This window comes from Callorhinus ursinus, unplaced genomic scaffold (assembly GCF_003265705.2).
Source record: "Callorhinus ursinus isolate GAN/ISIS: 27379988/994484 unplaced genomic scaffold, GSC_fseal_2.0 scaffold13, whole genome shotgun sequence".
NCBI lineage: Eukaryota > Metazoa > Chordata > Mammalia > Carnivora > Otariidae > Callorhinus > Callorhinus ursinus.
The window spans coordinates 39,503,272-39,518,426 of record NW_027397075.1 but is presented as its reverse complement, the minus strand read 5'-3'; the positions used below and the strand labels follow the sequence as shown (position 1 = coordinate 39,518,426).

General features: G+C 37.5%; 1 protein-coding gene across 3 annotated transcripts in view; it reads right to left on the bottom strand.

The window, feature by feature from the left end:
* Positions 1-296: 296 nt before the first annotated feature.
* The window catches only part of TRMT1L (tRNA methyltransferase 1L), a 52,532-nt gene continuing 37,673 nt past the window's right edge, over positions 297-15,155 (bottom strand). For all 3 annotated transcript variants that reach the window (XM_025877867.2, XM_073900092.1, XM_025877868.2), the window contains 5 exons: positions 7,109-7,187; positions 4,040-4,206; positions 3,445-3,507; positions 1,946-2,072; positions 297-1,841 (listed from right to left, as the gene is read on the bottom strand). In XM_025877867.2, the coding sequence (XP_025733652.1) occupies positions 1,589-1,841; positions 1,946-2,072; positions 3,445-3,507; positions 4,040-4,206; positions 7,109-7,187 (689 nt within the window). In that variant the 3' untranslated portion in view covers positions 297-1,588. The remainder of the gene's footprint in view (positions 1,842-1,945; positions 2,073-3,444; positions 3,508-4,039; positions 4,207-7,108; positions 7,188-15,155) is intronic.

Genomic DNA, 15,155 nt, shown 5'->3' with positions numbered 1-15,155 from the left:
ACTCGATTCCAGGACTCCAGGATCATGACCTGAGCCGAAGGCAGTTGCTTAACCAACTGAGCCACCCAGGCGCCCAGGAACTAGTTTTTTTATGGTCATTATAGAAACTAACTTGCACTTCACCTATTCCTTTAAATAAAACATGATTCTGTTAATGGGAGAAAAGAAATATTCTGCTAGAACTATGCTGTAATAACAGATTTTTTTTATTTCTGCTAATATACTGTGTTAACCTCACTCCCTGGATTTTTGTGTATGTCATGGGTGTTTTTTTTTTTTTTAAGATTTTATTTATATTTATCTGAGAGAGAGAGCAAGCATGAGCGGGAGGGCACGGAGAGGGAGAGGGAGGGGCCAGGTTCCCAGCTGAGCAGGGACCATGATGTGGGGCTCGGTCCCAGGACCCTGGGATCATGACCTGAGCCAAAGGCAGATGCTTAACTGACTGAGTCACCCAGGCGTCCTTGCTTTTTTTCTTATATAGTGTTTTAAGATCTTTCAGTTCTAACTCCCTCTTCCATCCCCCCAGCCAATAATACTTGTAAAAAGTTACTTCCTCTAAGAAATACTTAAGGGTAAACAGGGATTAAGTCCTTGAGAAAAATCTAAACTTTATACCAAGTCCTTTTATCCAAACTCTTACATTCAAATGAAGCAAAAACAATATTTATTAATGGAGTTTCTACCAATTTTCATAGTCATGTTAGCCTGGGCTACTTATACAAAAAAAAAAAGCACATACACACACCGAAAACAAATCTATCCCTCCCCACCCCCCCAAAAATCCTCACTTCAAAAGTTCATACGCTGACAAGTTTTACTTCTGAGAGGTAGCACAACCAAATGAATATTGTACGTGCATTAACTGAGGCACTTGAGATCACCCAATTTTACAGTAAAAACTCTCTTCAGAATTTCAGTGCTTATGAACAATTATATTAGAACAGTGGTCTCAATTTACTTTGACAAAATCATACTCTGACTTGAGTCATCTAGACCTAACTTATAAGAAAAATGTATTTCTATCTCAGGCAAGTACTTAAATTCTCAAAAGCTAGTAGTAAGTTAAAAAATGGAAAGAAGTATGATTTCTTAAAATTGGGAACACATTTTAGCTTTGTAATTGTGAGATAGCATTAGTGATGTGAAAGGACATTGTTCTATTCAGGGTAATTTCATATGTAAAAGGCTTCTGGCTTCATTTTGTGTGCTACAAACAAAAACAAAGATGAATCACCTTAAGTAGACGTGTGATTAAGAACAGTCAAGGATGGCTTCCATAACAGACCTAAAATTCCAAACACTTTGCAAGGGCAAGTTTTCTGCATTACTAAATGGTGGGGTGATCTCAGTCATAAACCTGGCTTCATATGAAATGTTTTCATTAAAATTTTTAAGTTTTCTTTACAGTAAGAAAAACCTGGAAAGCGTAGCTCCCAAACTAAGTTAGAAACTGCTAATTTTCTGAATGAAAACAGCACTGTTTTTTATTTTTACACCACTGATTTAAAAGAATAGAAAAAGAACTACAGTTGGTATAGAGAACTATGAGGGCATCTATACGGACATCTGAATACCTCCTCTCCATTTACCATCTTCCGCAACTGTCTGCCTCTGCTTTGTCACTCACTGACATTTCAACCCTGTCAGCTACTGTATCTTCGGACGCTGACTGGACATGGCCCTCCGACTGTCCTCCAGTGTAGGTAGGGGTGCTGTACTTTAAAAGGATTGATTTAAACTGCATCAGGGGTGCATCTGTACGAACACCCATTGGGTCAAAATGAGTTCGGCTTACTCGAAAGCCTGCTTGAGAAAGATAGCACAAAAACTTTTTTAACCTGCAGCAAGGAAAGGGAAAAAAAAATGAGATTCTGTATCTTATTTAAATCATAATGTCATTAAAATATGAAATATATATTTTGCCATTCACTGGCTGTCTTACTTTGGCATATTCATTCCTTTAATGCTGTGTCTGTGGATGTTGTAATAAAAGGGAGGATGTTCAGTACTGACATCAGTCTTTTGCCTTTTGGCTAAAGTTGTGATTGTTTCATTACCTTTTCTCTTTCCTGAAACACATATACACAAAATCAGATATAATACCTTTATAATGACTATTTTTGGCCTGATATTTTTTATCATGAAAGGTTTAAATGTTGGTCAGTCTTAGAATAATAATTTTAGAGCTATAGAACTCACAGAGATTAGTCTAATTCCCTTAATCTATATATAAAAAAGGCTCAGAGACTTTAAAGATTTTAAAACTTACGTTTTACCTTACTCTAAAGAGGATTTAAGACACTTTTGCTGAAGGTGAGTGGCCTGGCTGAAGTTATACAATAAACAGAAGTAAAATGATGCTCTTAAATCTAACGCTTTTTGCAATGTACCATAACCTTTTCCCTCCAACAGAGAAATTAAGTAGAAGAATCATTTTAGGTAATTTGAATGTTAGAAAACTAGTTGAAGATGCCAACTGAACATGACTCTTGGAAAGAGCATATAGTAGTTATTAAACCATATATATTTTTTTAAAGATTTACTGGAGAGAGAGCAGGGGGAGGGGCTGAGAGAATCTCAAGCAGACTTCATGCTGAATGTGGAGCCTGACATGGGGCTCAATCTCATGACCCTGAGATGATGACCTAAGCCAAAACCAAGAGTCAGACACTCAACCCACTGAGCCACCCAGGCGCCCCCTAAGTTGTCTTTTAAAAAGCGAAACAAAACCTTAGACATTAAGGCACTGACATTTTATATAAATCTTAAAATCCTTTTGAAAGGAAATCTGCAATGCCTCATATAACCGTATTTTAAAGTGTACAGGCACACATCTGAAATTATAAGGCCATACAGTAAATTCTTATGGCTAGGGAACAGGGTTGTCTAGTTAATTAATGGAATTATTATAAATCATACGTTGAGGGATGCTTGGTTTGCTCAGTTAAGCGTCTGCCTTTGGCTCAGGTCATGATCTCCAGGTATTGGGATCGAGCCCAGCATCAGGTTTCCTCCTCAGCAGGGAGTCTGCTGCTCTCTCTCTCCCTCTGCTTGTTCTCTGAACAAACAACTAAATACATACATAAAATCTTAAAAATAATAAATCATATGCTGATGAGAAAGTTTAAAGAATTAGAATAATTAATCTTTATAGCTATCAAATATAATTTGGTCTTAGTTTGGTTCACATGGTTCTTCAAGGTCCTACAGTTCTTTCAAGGGGATCACCATATATTAGAGATGAGAACAAGTACATGTTAATAGAAATTGTGAACAGTGCAAATGCCAGATAAACAAGTTTTACTATAATTAGATTGTCCGTATAATGAAAAAGCATTTTAGAGTAGGCCACCAAAGCAATCTCTTCTCTTCCTGCCCTTTTACTGTGTTTTTGTACTGATAGATACATATTTACATATATACACACACATACATACATACCTTGTGCAGTGTAATTATCTGTTGTGGTATCATCTGTAGTTTTAATAAACACACCATATTCTTCTAAAATAAAACAAATGGGAATAACAAAATATTTTACAGGATAACATTAAGCAACAATTCAAAGTTTAAATAAAAGCTTATTAAATTCTATAAATTCTATCCATATTGCTTTTATGAAATATGAGACTGTGTAAAAAGATTGTAAGAATTTTTTTTTAACCATCTAACAATAACTGCTGCTTTTAACGACTTAGGAGAATACTAGAATGTCTAATAGTTCCACCCTTTTATCAACAGCCCAATAAAACTACAAAAGCCTATTTATACTAAAGAGAAAATAAAGGACAAAAAACAGCTTTAATGAGTAGTAAGTGTAAACAGCCTCCGTGTCTCAGTGGATATTATGAAATTTTGGCCACACTACTCTCAGAATTACCTATGGTTTCTCTTTCTAGAAAGCAGATACAGGGTAATAAAATCACAACAGACTTTTAGTTTTTTTAATCTACTAAAAATTAGGGGAAAAGTATGTATATACACACATCTTAATAAAATTGTTAATTCATTCAGGCCTTGAATATAAGTTAATCACCTTGCTTGTTGAGATTTGAAGGTGCATGAACTGAAAACTGACTTTGAGGAGTACACTCTGATTCAAAGATTAATGTCTTTATTAGGGTCTGAATGTCATCTAAACCATGGTGAAAAGATTCAAATAGCATTCTTTTGAGGAATCCAGTATTGAAAAGGGAACTTGACCTGAAAAAAAGAAAATATAGAGAACTGAGTATGAGAAATGTCTATTAAAAAAGTATAATTTAACTACAACTAAGATATTAATTACAGGATGGAGTAAATACTGAAATTAAAAAAATTTCTATTTTCCCACTCCTTTTATCATGTTAGTTCTCTAAATTAATGGGATTATTCATGGAAATTTCATTCAAAGTAAATCAACAAAGAATTTATTGAACCCTCATATACAGTGTAAGGTATATAGCCCTGTGGTACATGGGGACGTGTAGGATATACCAAAGTATAAAATAGTGTTTGCCCTATAAAAGCCTATGAATCTAGACAGGCACATAGTGTGATACAGAAGTTTTCATAAAGCATATTCCTGTCAGTAAAATCTCAATCCACTGTGTACATGTAGGGTGGGGTGGGCAGGAGTAGACAGAGGAGAATGAGATGTTGTAATGGTGATTTTGTTAAAAACATGGCACAAGGGTAAGTCTGATAAAACCTTGATTCTCGGGGCGCCTGGGTGGCTCAGATGGTTAAGCGTCTGCCTTTGGCTCAGGTCATGGTCCCAGGGTCATGGGATCGAGCCCCACATCGGGCTCCCTGCTCAGCAAGGAGCCTGGTTCTCCCTCTGCCTCTCTCCCTGCTCTTGCTTTCTATCTCTGTGTCTCAAATGAATAAGTAAAATCTTTAAAAAAAACACAAAAAACCTTGATTCTCATCCTGGCTCCACCACTTCTACCTATGTAATCTTGAGTAATTAGTGCTTTTGAGTCTTATTCCTCATCATAAAATAGAAAAACTTCTCAGAATTGTTATGGGAATTAATGAGATAGCACACATAAAATCATTAGTCCAAAGTATATCCTCAATGAAAGATATTAGGCTAGCAAAGATATAGAAAAGGATATACGATTTTAAAGTGTCAAACGAATGATCAATGTAAGATTTACTAAAATGGAATTTTGAGATAATTTTGGGTTAAAGCACTGAAGAGAGACTTCATGAAGAACACTTTTTTTTTTTTTTAAAGATTTTATTTATTTGACAGAGACCGAGTGAGAGGGAACACAAGCAGGGGGAGTGGAAGAGGAAGAAGCAGGCTTCCTGTGGAGCAGGGAGCCCGATGCGGGGCTCGATCCCAGGGCCCTGGGATCATGACCTGAGCCAAAGGCAGATGCTTAACGACTGAGACACCCAGGTGCCCCAAGGAACACAATTATAATTGGAACTGGCGAAAGGGGAAGAGACTGCATGAGAGTAAAGACATGAACAGTGGTTTTGAGTGAGGAAATCCTATGACATGGCTTACAACTCGGTGCTGGAATCAAAAAACCTGAGTTCTGGCCTTGCCTGTACTAATTTTGGGGGGTCAGTTTCAGCCAGCACTTAAAAACTGCCATAATCTTCTCATCTGTAAAATGAGGGAGGTGGGCTAGATCTTCGATCTGGATCCAGCAACTTGCTAATTTCCCCAGTTCTGAGATCAGGAGATTAAGAACAACATGTAGCAGGTGCTATAGGAAAGGTTAAGTCATTCTTAGTTTAAGAATATATACATGAGATAAAGATAAAATAATGGGCATCAGTACAAACATTTACCATTTGAGTTAATTTTTAGGTTTAGTGGATGACTAAACCTTGAACTTATAAACAAGGTAGAAATCTGCAATGATTCTTGTCACGGTATTGTTAGGAATCCCAAATTTCTATCGGAATCTCTAGTAACAACCTAAAAGTAAGGATTCTGATTAAAAACAATTCAACTTTAAGTCACTAAAAACACAACAGCTAGTTTACTAATGATGCAAAAACACAAATATTTACAGCTGAGTCCCATCTAAATAGCTTTACCTAAAACAAAGACATTTACTTTCACAAGCCCTTCTCACTTAAAACTACTTTCTTGAAGACCTCTCTTATTAGTTGACTCTTCTATAAAAAGTTATGGTGATTACTTCATAATCACACCCTAGTTCTACAAACTCAACTGAAAAAAGCCTCATTCTTATCATTCAGAAATGAATTATCTACTTTGCAGATCAGCCAGGCTTCTCTCTTTGATCCCACTGTCTCTTAGCACTATTGCAAACTTGTGAGAATAATGGTATAGAAAAATCTGAAAACAAAAAACACCTCAGGTTCATAGGGGTAGAAGAGTCCTAATTATTTGACTAGACTTAAAAATTAAATTGAAATTTGCTTGTCTTTTACTACACATAATCAAAAATCAAATCAATATATAAATCAATTTTGGATACAGATCTTCCTCAACCTATGATGGAATTGTGTAAACCCAGGTAAGTTGAAAATGTCTTAAATTGAAAATGCATTTAATAGGGCGCCTGGGTGGCTCCGTCAGTTAAGCATCTGCCTTCGGCTTGGGTCATGATCCCAGCCAGACTCCTGGGATGGAGTCCCGCATTGGGCTCCTTGCTCAGCGGGGAGCCTGCTTCTCCCTCTCCCTCTGCCCCTCCTCCCTGCTTGTGCGCTCGCTCTCTCTCTCAAATAAAATCTTAAAAATATTTAATAGACTAACTGAACATCACAGCCTAGCCTAACCCACCTTAAACGTGCTCAGAAAACACTTTAATTAGCAAACAGTTGGGCAAAATCATCTAGCACAAAGCCTATTTTATAAAAAAATACTGACTAGTTCATGTAATTTACTGAATATTATACTGAAAGTGAAAAACTAAATGGTTGTAAGTGTACTGGTTGTTGACCCTCATGACTTGACTGGCTTCCTGTTACTGCCCAATATCATGAGAGAAGACTATCGCATTTTGCTAAGCTTAGGAAAATTTCAAAATTTGAAATCCACTTTCTGTTGAATGTGTACTGCCTCTGCACCACTATAAAGTCGAAAAATCCCAAGTTGGGGACCATCTGTATATTACTATGCTTAAGCACATACCATAGTGGTCCAAGTTCTATCGCTGTCTTTCCAGGCATGCTTCCATGACAGTTACAGGGCAGCTGTCTATATGGGTTTTCTGTGAAAATATTATAAAAAGAGAAATCAAAGGAGAAATGACAATGTAAATAGTAATTGTTATATTTATAATAATTTGCAGCCACTACATAATGAGGATCTACTATGTGCCAGGTATTATGCTAAGTATTTTATATGCAGTTAAAAAATTTAATCCTTACAACTCTGAAGCAGACGCTGTTAAAATCTCAATTATCCAGACCAGACAATTAAAGCTTAAGAGAAGTCACAGAAATCCATGTCAAATGGCTTATTAGTGGCATAATTTTACTAGCTTTTAGTCACTATGCTACATGAAGTAATTTAAGTAGGAGAAAATCTTCAAAAGTCCACAAGATATCCATTTAAATCACCTGATGGGGGTATAATTTACATGCAATAAAATGTATGCATGTTATGTGAAAAGGTTGATGAGTTTTAAGAAATGTATATAGCCATGTAACCAACATCCCATCAAAATAAAGACATTTCTCATTAGTTACTTCTTCTGCAAAGGGGAAGAAAACAAATTACTCCCTAGGCTTGATTCATATTCAGCCTAGATATATAAATATATCTAATACAGGCCAGAAGAATCTTAATTCAGTTTAAAAGATCAGTGAGAGGCCTGATATAATCCCAAGGAAATTGAGGAAGTATTACCATTATTCTTAGTTTCCAAAATGGGGCAATATCCTACTATGGACTGTTTGGTTCACTAAGCCCTAGAACAGTTATTTTAAATCACACTCTCCCACTAATTTCCCTCAGGCCATTCTTGGGTTATTATTCACTTTCTTGAAATGGCCTGATCTGATCAATCAGTCCTAGATATATCCAGAACTCAGAATTATGGTGGTAGGGATAAAGGTCTATATAGCCTACTGCTATTGGACATCACTGTTATTCAATGTAATTAAATGGGATAATGCACAGATGTGAGATCTTATTTTTGATTTACTTGAAGGCTTCTTCCTTCACTGTTTTTACGAGATCTACTTTTCAGTATTATTTAACTCTAAGCCTTAAAGAAGGGTGTGGCTATCATTAATATTAGATTTGTTAAGAACTATGTTCCTCCAACATTATGTGAATATATTCAAGAAGTCTTCCCTGGAACCATTAAATAAGTAAATTATAATACTATAGTATTACCCAAATTAGGGCAATTTATATTTATAGTTCTGTCAGTTACACCCACTTACCACAGGTAGGCAGCACACACATGAATTTTTATTAGTCGGTTTGTTTCTTGATGTATTTACAAAATGCTCCCATCATATCATTGTCTTTTCCCAAGCCCCTTGCCTAGGATTTCTCAGTGGTAGGCCAGCAATAGCAAATTCCCTCTTTGACAGGTCAGGACTATCATTTCAAGTTACCAGTAGCAAAAAATCAAGGGGTAAAGAAAGAAAACTAGTATGTCCATGTCATCGGTATATATGCTACAAAGACAATTCCAGATGAGGAATTAAAAAATAATTCGGAGACTTCTATTTAAATGCAATGGATTGAACATGTACTTTACCTCTGCTATCTCTTAAAGCATTACAATGAGAACAAAGGAATAAAAGTCAAACCCAAGGATAAATAAAATGGGAGCAGAGGTAACAGAAGATAAGAGATGTCAATAAAATTTTAAAAGTGGAAATAAGGTACACAAGGGATAACTGATTTAGCAGGCCAGACAATGCTAAAGCTAAGCCTGAAATGGGCAGACAGGCTACCAATAAAACAGCAAGCCCAGGAGTTCTGGGACCCCAGAAAGACCTGAGAATGGAAGGTACTGATCATCTTAAAAGATGGGTATAGGGTAGTTGTGCAAAAAAGAAGTCTGGCTAAAAATTTTTAAGGGGTCTGATTAAGACCCCTAGATTTCCTTCTTTAATACCCACAATCAGACTTCTGTTCTTCCTCATTCCAAAAAATGAAGTTAATCTTGGGTGAGGCTGAACCATGGAGGACCTGGAACCAGAAGCATCAGTCACAGCTAAGAATAAGATTATGAAAAGACAGGGATTAAGTAAAAGACATCATAAATGGTAAGTAAGACCTTCCAAGTCTCCTTCTGCAACACGGTTTCTAGAAAGCTGATGGAAGATTCAAAGATTTCTCTAGAAAAACTTACCAATCCAAGAGAAAAGACCTAATAAAACATTTCAATTTCATCTGGGGGATCCCCTAGTTGAAAAGGCAGATTGGTGCCTTCTCATTACAGTAAAATCTGTCCGTCTATAAGCCCTGACTCCAGTGCTTCCAAAAAACTGAGTGTGGACAACCAAAGACCATTAGCCATTTGAGATCTGCCATGACAGAGAACAAAAATTACAACACAGAAAGAGAAATTGTTAGGAAACAGAAGAACTAAAACAACAAAATAACAGTAACAATACAAAAAACTAAAAAAAATCTATCCTCCCTTAAATAAAAATATACCCAACTATAACCAATATTCTTAGAGCTAAGACTAGATTTAGTATCTCTGAAACAAGAATAGGACACTATTAAAAAAAGAATGAGAAAATATGAAGTAACTTAAAAACAGGCAAAATATGACAAATTTAAAAAGGAAAGTTGGAAAATCAGGGAAATCTATAAAGTAGAACCAAACACCAAAGAAATGAAAAGACTGTCCAAATCAGGGCCATATTCCACTATGGACTGTTCAGTAAACTTAAGCCCCAGAACAGTTATTTTAAATCACACTCTCCCACTAACTTCCCTCAGGCCATTCTTGGGTTATCATTCACTTTCTTCGAATTCCACTGCTGGGTATTTGCCCAAAGAATATAAACACACTAATTCGAAAAGATACATGCACCCTTATACTTATTGCAGCACTACTTAAAATAGACAAGATATGGAAGCAACCTAAGTGTCTATCAGTAGATGAATGGGTAAGGAAAATGTGGTATTTATATATACCCACACATAATGGAACATTATGCAGCCATAAAAAGGATTAGATTGTACCATTTAAGACAACAAGAATGGACCTAGAGGGTATTATACTAAGTGAAATAAGTCAGACTGAGAAAGACAAATACCATATGATTCCACTCAAGTGGAATCTAAAAAAAAACAACCCCACAAATGAATAAACAAAAAGTAGAGTCAGACCTATAAATACAGAGAAAAACTGACGTTTGCCAGAGGGAAGGGGAGATGGGTGAAGGGGAGAGGGAGATACAGGCCTCCAGTTATGGAATGAATAAGTCAGGGGAATAAAAGGCACAGCATAAGAAATACAATCAATGATATTGTTTTGTTTTGTTTTTTTTAAAGATTTTATTTATTTGACAGAGAGAGACACAGCGAGAGAGGGAACACAAGCAGGGGGAGTGGGAGCAGGAGAGGGAGAAGCAGGCTCCCTCTGAGCAGGGAGCCCATTGTGGGGCTCTATCCCAGGACCCCGGGATCATGACCTGAGCCGAAGGCAGACGCTTAACGACTGAGCCACCCAGATGCCCCAACGATCAATGATATTGTAATAGTGATGTAATGGGACAGATGGTAGCTATACTTGTGGCATAATGTATAAATTTGTCAGAATCACTAAGTTGTACACCTAAAACTAATGTAACATTGTGTGTCAACTATACTCAAAAAAGAAAAATTGAAAAAAAAAAAAGTGGTACATATATAATAGAATATTATTCAGCCATGAAAAGAGGGAAACCCTGCAATTTGTGACAACATGAATGAATCTTAAGGGCATTATACTAACAAAATAAATCAGATAGAGAAAGAAATACTTTATCTCACTTATATGTGAAATCTAAAAAAGCTGAACTCATAGAAACAGAGTAAATTGGTATTTGCCCAGACCTGGGGGTGGGGGAAATGAAGAGATGTTGGTAAAAGGCTATAAACTTTCAGTTACGATGATGTGGGGATCTAATAACGTACAGTGTGGTGACTATAACTAACAATGTTAGACTGTATAATTGAAATTTACTAAGAGAGTAGATCTTAAATATTCTCATCACACACACACACACAGGTAACTGTGAGGTGATGAAAGTGTTAACTAATCTTATTGTGGTAGTCAGTTCACTATACATGTACATGAAATCAATGATATGCATTGTACACCTTAAAGTTATGCAGTTTTTGTCCATTATATCTGAATAAACCTGGTAAAAAAAAGTAAGTTCCAAAGGAAGGACCTTACCTCTGAAAGAAAAGAGAAGAGTTAAGAGAAAAACTTTCCCAGGTTGGGAAGGTGGAAATAAGAGGACCCTAAGCTCGCCCTGTCCCACGGATATAATTAGGTAACACTCTCATCATCATAAATAACCCAGAAAACAACCTAAAGACTGGCAGAACAAACTCCACAACTAAAGGTAGAGCAGCGACCACACTGAAGAGGGTAGGAAGGGCAGACATGCGGTGGAAAGCAAAACTGACAGCATCCTCATCTGCCGTAGGGAGGGAGCCACTGGGGTGGAAACGGGAGAGAAACAGATTAACATAGCTGGGAGCCCACAGGGCGAAGACAGATACCCATAAGTTTGGCTTTGAAAGGGAGAGGGGCTGAATTTCATGAGTTCTTACAACCAGTGGGGCTGAAAGCCTGGCATTTTAAAAATCAGTAGGCTCAGTTCCGGGAGAGCCTGGAGGGCAACAGGAAGCTAAGACCCTGCCCTTAAAGAGACAGCCTGACAAAGAGCCCACACCTATTTAGCAGAGAGGCAGCAATTTGAAAAATGCCTGGGACAGAGGGGATGGAGAGTAGTTTCCTCATTTCAGCTCATGTCCTAGAGGGACAGGGATGGCCGAGGGACTTCTCTAGAAACCAATGAGCTGGCAGGCGCCATCTCCCTGCCCCCCAGCGTAAACACATGGTCACCCGTGGAAACCAGTGACATTCACCACCTAACTTGCTTACACCAAACCCCACCCCCTCCAGCGGAGCCTGCCTCAGTCCCAGGGCTGCAGGCACCCTCCCCCAGAAGACCACATAAACCTTGCCAACACCTGGTCTCCTGACCTGTGTGTTTTGCAGGGCCTCAGTCTAAGTGGCAGTGGCTGTGGCAGGCCCTCTGGAAGCCTGGTGTACCTTGTTAAAACTGTGTCCCACCCACACAGCCTCCAGTCTCTGCAGGTCTCATTCTGCAAGCAGACTGCCGCACATCTTATTAAAACCTCACAGCCCACCCTGGCTGGGGATGAAACACTGCCCATAACAGACAAAGAGAACCTCTGCAGACAACTGGACTGAAGGAAAAAGCGGCCAGGACACAACAGCAGGGCACACAACACACACAGGTGTGTGCCAGGTTCTGGTGAACAGGGGACACTACACTGCAGGGCACTATAGGACCTCTTCTTCATAAGTCCATTACTTTCAAGAGCAGAGGTCGCTGACTTTCCTAATACACACAAACAGACACAGAGCGCTACACGAAATGAGAAGACAGAGGAATATGTCCCAAATAAGAGGACAAAACCACAGCAAGACATCTGCACAAAACAGATATAACTGCTCCACAGAGAATGAAAAATAATGATCAAGATATTCACTGGTATTGAGAAAAGAGTGAAGGACATCAGTGAGATACTTAACAAGGAGATAAAAAAAGAACCAGAGATGAGGGACACAATAAGTGAAATAAAAAATACACTGGATGGCTAGACTAAACAAAGGAAGGAATTAGTGACTTGGAAAACAGAGTAATGGAAAGTAATCAAGCTCAGTCAAGCTGGTGAGAAAAAAAATTATGCAAATGAGAACAGACTTAGGGAACTCAGCAACTCTATCAAGTGTAATAACATTCACATTATAGGGATCCCAGAAGAAGGAGAGAATAAGGGGCAGGAAATTTATTTGAGAAATAATAGCTGAAAATTTCCCTAATCTGGAGAAGGTACCAGATATCCAGATCCAGGAGGCACAGAGATTCGCCCAAGAAAATCAACCCAAGGAGGTCCACGCAAATACACATAGTAGTGATAAAGAGAGAATTTTAAAAGCAGTAAGAGCAGAGAAGAAAGTTACATACAAAGGAAACCCCATAAGGTTATCAGTGGCTTTTTCAGCACAAACTCTGCAGGCCAGAAGAGAGTGGCACGACATATTCAAAGTACTGAAAGGAAAAAAATCTGCAGCCATGAAGACTCTATTCAGCAAGGCTATCATTCAGTATAGAAGGACCGATAGTGTTTCTCAGATAAACAAAAGCTGAAGGAGTACATGACTACTGAGCCAGCCCTTCAAGAAATGTTCAAGGGGACTCTTTGAGAAGAAAGGACTGTAAGAATAAGAGATGTAGGAAACACAAAAGCAGTAAAAATAAGTATATCTGTAAAAATCAGTCAAGGGATTCACAAAATAAAAGAACATAAAATACGACACTATATACCTAAAATAGTGGAGGGAGAGGAGTAAAGAATGGGTTCAAACTTAAATGACCATCAACTTAATATAGACTGCTCTATGCAGAAGATGTTATATACAAATCTAATGGTAACCACAAATCAAAAACCACTAATAGATATGGACAGAATAAAGAGAAAGGAATCCAAATATATCACTAAAGAAAGACAGCACACTATGAAAAAGATCAAGAGAAGGACCAGAGAAGTACAAAACAACCACAAAAGAAGTACCAAAATGGCAATAAATAATCTATCAATAATTACTTTCAATGTAAATGGACTGAATTTTCCAATCAAAAGAAACAGGGTAATGGAATAGGTTAAAAAAAAAAACCAAGATCCATCTACATGCTGCCTACAGGAGACTCATTTCAGAACTAAAGATGTATGCCAATTGAAAGTGAGGGGATGGAGGAACATTTATCATATAAATGGATGTCAAAAGAAAGCTGGTGTAGCAATACTGTACTCAACAAAACAGACTTGAAAACAAAGACTGTAACAAGAAACAAAGAATACTATATAATAATAAAGGGGACAATCCAAAAAGAAGATACAACAATTGTAATATTTATGCACCCAACATGGGAGTACCCAAATATATAAAACAGTTAATAACAAACATAAAGGAACTAATTGACAGTAATACCATAATAGTAAGAGACTTCAACATCCCACTTACATCAATGGACAGATCATACAAACAAAGTATTAGGAAACCGAATCCAAATCCAACAATACATTCAAAACATCATTCATGATGATCAAGTGGGATTTATTCCCATTATTGCAAGGGTGATTCAATATTCACAAATCAATCAATATGATACATTACACCAACAAAAGAAAAGATAAAAACCATATGATTATTTCAACAGGTGCAGAAAAAGCAAGTGACAAAGTATAGCATCCATTCATGATAAAAACCTGCAACACAGTAGGTTTAGAGGGAATGTGCCTCAACATAATAAAGGCCTTATATGAAAAACCCATAGCTAACACGATAGCCAGTGGGGAAAAACTGACAGCTTTCCCCTAAGGTCAAGAACAAAACAAGGATATAAGCTCTTGCCACCTTCATTCAACAGAGTACTGGAATTCCTAGCCACAGCAATCAGACAACAAAAAGAAATAAAAGATACCAGAATTGGTAAAGAAGTCAAACTTTCACTGTTTGCAGATGAGATAATGCTATATATAGAAAACCCTAAAAATTCCACCAAAACCTGACAGAACTGATAAATGAATTCAGTAAGGTTACAGGATACAAAATCGATGTACAGAAATCTGTTGCATTTCTATACACTAATAATGCAGCAGAAAGGGAAATTAAGAAAACGATCCCATTGGGGCACCTGGGTGGCTCAGTGGGTTAAGTGTCCAACTCTTGATTTTGGCTCAGGTCATGATCCTCAGGGTCATGAAATTGAGCCCCATCTCAGGCTCTGTACTGGGCATGGAGCCTACTTAAGAGTCTCTCTTTCTCTCCCTCTATCCCTCCCCTGCTCTCTCTCTCTAAAAAAGAGAAAGAAAGAGAGAGAGAGAGAGAGAGAGAGAGAGAGAGAAAGAAAGAAAGAAAGAAAGAAAGAAAGAAAGAAAGAAAGAAAGA